This window comes from Budorcas taxicolor, chromosome 7 (assembly GCF_023091745.1).
Source record: "Budorcas taxicolor isolate Tak-1 chromosome 7, Takin1.1, whole genome shotgun sequence".
NCBI classification, from domain to species: domain Eukaryota; kingdom Metazoa; phylum Chordata; class Mammalia; order Artiodactyla; family Bovidae; genus Budorcas; species Budorcas taxicolor.
This window is the reverse complement of record NC_068916.1, coordinates 20,497,722-20,504,251: the sequence shown is the minus strand read 5'-3', so window position 1 is coordinate 20,504,251 and position 6,530 is coordinate 20,497,722. Positions and strand designations below refer to the sequence as shown.

General features: G+C 56.3%; 1 protein-coding gene across 1 annotated transcript in view; it reads left to right on the top strand.

Moving 5' to 3' along the window:
- The first annotated feature begins 5,094 nt into the window (after window positions 1-5,094).
- NFIC (nuclear factor I C) overlaps window positions 5,095-6,530 on the top strand; it is a 70,467-nt gene continuing 69,031 nt past the window's right edge. Inside the window, exon 1 of the mRNA XM_052643106.1 lies at window positions 5,095-5,183. Within this exon, the coding sequence (XP_052499066.1) occupies window positions 5,181-5,183 (3 nt within the window). The 5' untranslated portion in view covers window positions 5,095-5,180. The remainder of the gene's footprint in view (window positions 5,184-6,530) is intronic.

The window sequence follows — 6,530 nt, the reverse complement described above, 5'->3', positions numbered from 1 at the left end:
CCTCTCCCAACATGGAGCTGACAGTCTCTTCTTAGTCCATCCTAATTTTGAGTTCGTGATTTTGCTGTTTATTTGGGCTTTAGATGCTGGCATGAGTTTAATCCCAGCCTGACTAACGACTGGCACTTATCATTGTTCCATTTATTAGTACATTTAAATGTTTGCTTATAGAATAAATACCCTAAATCCTCAAAATAAATACCCCTAGGATAAACAGAACTTTCACAATAGCTCACACCTCAGAAATGCTTCTCCCCCATCCTATGTTTTGGGCTCTTCTTCCCAGAATTAATCATGCTTTTTAACCTAGAATGTCTCCTTTCTTTGCTTGAAAATAACTGTACCTCAAATATGTATTCCCCAAAAATGTTGTCTCATTTTAGTCATCTTAAATCCATAAAGACCTTGAGGCTGGGAAAGATTGAAGGCAGGAGGAGAACCGGACAATAGACGATGAGATGGTTGGATGGCATCACCAACTCAATGGATATGAGTTTGGGCAAACTCCGGGAGTTGGTGATAGACAGGGAAGCCTGGTGTGCTGCAGTGCATGGAGTTGCAGAGTCAGACACAACTGAACAACTGAACTGAAATTCACAGAGGGACTCATGCTGTGCCTAATATTGGGGAGGTTTTGTTCCACTCCATGTAATATTGCTAAGTGCATCCGTACTGTTTGCCTGTGGCTGAGAACACCACTGTAGCTCATTACTATGCCATTGGGTGAATTTCCCAGAATGCATTTCTGTGTTTTCTTCGAGATGAGAATTTGGGTTGTTTCTGGGTGTCTGCCTTCTTCACAGTGCAGTAATGAACATTTGGGGGCATGTTTCCTGGGGCAAAAAGTCAAGGTTTCTTGTGGATATTTATCTGGGTGAGGAATGGCTATGTTATGTGGCACATGAATGTTCAGTGTTGTGATTAATATCTGTCTGCTTTCCAAAATGGTTGCAGTGTGGAGGAGTCCTGTGAACCCACAGCCTCTCCAACATTTGGTATTGTTGGACATTTTAAATTTGGAACAATGATACAGGGATGAAACTGGACCTTGATGTGGCTTTGTCATGCATTTTCTTGATCCCTAAAGAGGTCAGGCATCTCCTCAACCTTCATGCACTTTCTGGCCACCCATGTGTCATCATTTGCATGCTTTCCTCATTTTCTTTTGGGGATGGCTGCCTTTTTCATATTGAAACTTCTTTTTAAAGGACTGTACCATTCCATCAGAAGGCTACACCATTCTTTATAGCATGCATTCTCAGCAAGGGCAAAAATCAGTTCTCGGGGAGTAAAAAAATCTTACTCTTTCCATGTAGAAAACATAGCTATACATATACTATATAAACAAATATTTGGTATATCTGTGGTATTAAAATTTCATAAGAGGTGATTAGGGAAAAAAGTGTCTAAAACAACCAGGGAGGGATAATGCAAAAAAGGCTGAGAAACACTGATTTATAGCAATTTACCCAAGTCTGTGGCAATAAACATCATTAGGGGCATATCTTTTCCCAAGTTCAGGATGGACTCCCAGAAATTGAACCATAAGGTCTGAACTTGTCTTAGGCCTCTACCATGTGTGCCAAACTGCTTTCCCAGTTCATATATACTTTTACCTCCAAGTAATTTATGAAAATGCTTGTTTTACCACATCCTCACCAGTACTGGGTTTTATCAATTCAGAAATCTTTACTGATCTTGATGAGTAACAAAGCATGGTAAGTTCTTATTATACTTTCTTTGGTCTCTATAAGGCTGGGCATTTTTAATATGCTTGCTAATCAGTCTGTCTTTTGGAAATGTTCTAGGGTGGAAGAAACATAAGTCAACACATCTGGGAGAAAGGGGATCTTTTATATATACAGTGGTGGTAACTTAACAGAGTAGTGTCCTACAGTTATGCAGAAAGCAGAACTTGTAAGTGATGAACTTGGATATTCAGCAGAGGGGAATTTCCAATTGTCAGAGGTGCAGATCAGTTTCTTCTTGCTGCTTATAGCAAAATGTGAGAGGAAAGAGATAGATGGAGAGAAGCACTGTTAAGCAAAAAGGAACCAAGACTTGATGATTTTGGAGAATCTCAGCCTATGCAGATTGCCAAAGAAGCCAAAATTAGGAGATTCATTGTCAGGAAAGCGTCCTCTGGACCATTATCACTTACAGGTTGGGTGAAGCTGGGCAAGAGCCTAAAACCCGGTCTGAGCCTCAGTTTCCTCATCTGTGAAAGGGGGATATAGAGGTAATAGCACCCACCTCCTAGGGCTGCTGTAAGAGTAAATGAGTAGTCCTGTGTAAAGCATTTAACTCTATGCCTGCAGACCCAAGGATGGCCTTGTGGGCAAAATGATGGGTACGGGGGGCAGCTTCCGGGCCTCCATTATAGCCCTCAAGAAAATCACTGCAGATGGTGATTGCAACCATGAAATTAAAAGACGCTTACTCCTTGGAAGAAAAGTTATGACCAACCTAGATAGTATATTCAAAAGCAGAGACATTACTTTGCCAACAAAGGTCTGTCTAGTCAAGGCTATGGTTTTTCCTATGGTCATGTATGGATTTGAGAGTTGGACTGTGAAGAAGGCTGAGTGCCGAAGAATTGATCCTTTTGAACTGTGGTGTTGGAGAAGACTCTTGAGAGTCCCTTGGACTGCAAGGAGATCCAACCAGTCCATTCTGAAGGAGATTAGCCCTGGGATTTCTTTGGAAGGAATGATGCTAAAGCTGAAACTCCAGTACTTTGGCCACCTCATACGAAGAGTTGACTCATTGGAAAGGACTCTGATGCTGGGAGAGATTGGGGGCAGGAGGAGAAGGGGACGACAGAGGATGAGATGGCTGGATGGCATCACTGACTTGATGGACCTGAGTCTGAGTGAACTCCGGGAGCTGGTAATGGACAGGAAGGCCTGGCGTGCTGCGATTCATGGGGTCGCAAAGAGTCGGACACGACTGAGCGACTGAACTGAACTGAACCCGAATCTCTGTCTGGCTGACGTTAACCCACCCCTTCCCTCCTCTCCTTTTCTCTCTTCTCCTCCCAGGTACCTAATTCCCTGAGGCAAGGGAGGAGTGGAGTGTTCAAGCTGGGGATTAACACAGGCCGATTAGAGAGGAGCTGGGAGCAAAGGGTCTCTGTCCTCTTCACCCTTTCCTCTCCAGAGCCAGAGCTGGGGTATGCGCCCTACTTTCTTTGGCTTCAGGTGTGTGAGACGGAAGGCCCCCCTCCAGAACCTCCCCATTCCGACCTGCGAAGCACCTGGGTAGAGACGTCAGGATCAGGACCCATGGGTTTCTGATATGCTGGTTGATGAGTTTCCCTTTCTTCTTAAAAAAAATCTGGCAAGAGGGACTTCCCCAGCAATCCAGTGGTTAAGACTCTGCCTTCCAATGCGGGACGCAGGGGGTTCGATTCCTGGTCTGGGAACAAGGATCCCACATGCCGCTGGGTGCAGCCAAAAATTTTTTTTCAAGTGGGGGAGGAATGCGCAGAAGAAGAAAACTTCAGCGTCCCAGAGCGAACGCTCCCTGGACGCCGGAGATACAGGCTACTTCCGTACCACTGAACACATACTATGTTGGCAGGGCTGTTGTTACCACCGTTTGCCTGAGATGTTTTTGGCCGGCCCCCGGTTTGCCCAGCAAGGAACAGAATGAACTTCCGGAAGCCCCCCGAGTCAGCTAGGGCTCTATAAGGGCAGTCAGGGCCTGATTCTGCTCCGGGAGTGCTGCCTGCCCCGACTCGAAACCCTGGCGCTCTCCCTGTGGGAGCTGAGAATCATTTCCCCAAAGGGATCCCTGAATCCCCGAGCCCCAGTTGGGGGAAGTGAGGTCGCAGGCGGGAGGGGGGAACCCAGACCGAAGGACGGCCACAGAATCGCCTCTACCCCACTAGGTCTCAGCAAGCGCCCCTCGCATCGTCCCGGGGTTGCGCCAGACGCAGAGCCCGGGAGGAGGAGGGGAGAAGGGGGCGGTGCCTATTCTGCGGCTGCCGGAGGAGGGGGACTGCGGGAAAGCGCTCAGTGGGGTGGGGGTGGGGGGACGCTGCGGCACGGCTTCCCAGCCCGCAGCGGCCCGCGAGGCAGGGGCGGGGGCGCTGACCCTCCCCGTCCGGCCCCTCCCCCGCTGCGGAGGCTTCGCCATTAATCCCGACCCAGGGAGGGGGCACCGGCTCCCCCCAACACCCACGGAGCCGCCGCGCGCGCTCCCCGCCCCCGCCCCGCCTGGAGCCCCTGCGGGATCCCCAGGGAACCCCTGCCCCCAGGTCTGTCACCCTCGCTGTCCGAGTCTGTCTGTGTCCCCATCTGTCCCGTCTCCCCGCTGTGCGTGTTCGTGTCTGTGTATCCGGGACACCTGCACTTGGGGGCAAGGGTGGCTGCGGCGATGGCCGGGAGGGAGGGGTCGTGGGGTCGGCATGGGGCTCAGACGGAGGTCTGAAGTGTCTTCCTGCGATTGTCAGTCTGTGCGGCTGTCTGAGTGACACCCTGCAGGCTGTGAATTTGTGTATGTGACAGTGTGGAGGCTGTGGGTGTCTAGGCGACACCCTCCCTGCAGACTGTGAGCATGTGTCTGGGTGACACCCGCAGGTTGTGAGTGTGAGTCTGTGTTGGTGGCATCCTGCAGAAGGTGTGCGTCCGAGAATCGAACCGACTGAGCGTGGGCCCCGGGGTATCTAGGTGACACCCGCAGGCTGTGTGTGTCTGTAACACGTCGCAGGCGCGTCGCTGTGCTTTCTGTGTCGGTGTCGGAGTCGAGGAGGCCCGGGCCGCGAGTGTCCCCAGCTGCCTCTGTGTGTGTGTGTGAGCGCGCGCGCGCCGTAAAGGTGGATCCGCTCCCTCTGCAGCGAGCCCGACCCGGGCCCAACGACCAGCTGCCGCGACCGTTCTCCCGGCCTCCCCTAGCGCGGGCCGGGCGGGGGATGGAGCCGCTGCCGAAGCCGCCGGAGCCGGGGCCGGGACGCGGAGCGGCCTGAGGCGCGGGCGGCGCGCGGGACCGGGGGGAGGGCGGGCCGAGGGGAGGGTCCTGAGCCGGGGGGGCGGGCACGGCGCGCCCCCTCCCTAGCGCGCTCGCTCCCTCCCCCGCGCGCCCTCCCTCACCGCCTCCTCCCGCCGCCTCCGGCCCCCCCTCGCCGGGGACCGAGCGCGCTCGCTCCGGCGCCGGCCTCGCCTCCTCGCAGCAGCGCCATGGTACGTCGCCGCCCCCACTTTCGTTTTCGCCGGGGGAGTTTTTGGGGTGGTGCGTGGGCTCCCGGCGAAAGTTGCGAGGTCTAGGGGGGCAGGGGGCGGGGGCCGCCCGGGGGAGGGGCTCGATGCGGGGAACCCCCCTCCCGCCCGCCGCCCCGGGACCCCCGCCCGCCGATCCACCCCCCCGCGGCTGGGGGCGGAGCTGGCGCGCGGGGAGCAGCGGGGGACCCCAAGTGGGGGGCCCCTCACGGGCGCGGCGGAGTTAGAGGGGAGGGCGGGGCTCCCGAGAGAGGGTCCCCCCAGGCCAGGCCTCCGCCCCCTCCTTGGCCCAGCGGGAGGGCGCGGCTCCGGGCTCGAGACCCCCGAGCACGCAGCCCGCTGGGGATCCGGGGTCGAGGAGGGGGCGCCCGCCGGGGCCGTGCGGGCCGGGGGTCGCGGCGGACCCAGCGGGCTGCCCCGGCCCGGGCGAGCGCGGCGCGCCAGCTAGCGGAAAATGGCCGCTGCGGAGAGGGGCGGAGAGCGCGCAGCGGCCGCCGCCGGGCGCCTTGAACTTGGAGCCGGGCGGGCGGCCGCGCTCGGCGCGGCGGAGGGGCAAGCCACCGGGCTGGCCCTAGCGCTGCCGGAGCCCCGCCCCCGGGCCGACCCCGGCCCTGCCGCGTCGCGCGACGGGTCCCAGCCGAGAGGGGTCACTGGGTCTGGGCCAGGCGCGCCCCAGGCCCGCAAGCGCCGGTAGCTGCACTTGAAGGTTCCGGTGTCCGGTCCGCCGGTGTCGGTGGCATCCGCACTCGAGGGCTGCGTTTGGGGGCCCCGTGCTCTGCAACGGGTCAACACGGGTTCCTGGGGGTGCATTCGAGGGTCTGTGCGGCTGGGTGGTCCCATCCCTGTCCGTGGGTCCCCAGGCGTGGGGTCCTCTCCTTTATGAATCTGTGTATCTGCGCATCCACGTGGCTGTGTGTGTGTTGTGTTGCGTGTTGTTAGAGCATTGTGCAACTATGGGACAGTGTGTACGTGTTGGGGTAACTGGGAGACTGTGCCATGCGTCCCCGTGGGGCGGTGTTGTGAAGCAGTGTGTCTGGGTTGTGTGTCTCCGGGGAATGTGATGTCCCTGGATGACCGTGGGGTGTCCCCGTGTGAATGGGAGGGGGGGTTGGGGGTTGCCACTGAGTGGGGAGCTGTGTCGTGTGACTGCGTCTCAGGGGACATTTCGGTGTCACTGTGTGCGTGTGACTGGCGCTCAGTGACTATTCCTGAGGATGGGTCTATGCTTTCTCCCCCACTCCCCCCAGTGCCTTTTTTCCCCGTAACCCGAGCTACCAGGTGGGGGACGGTGGCTTCCTTCACTTTGCCAAA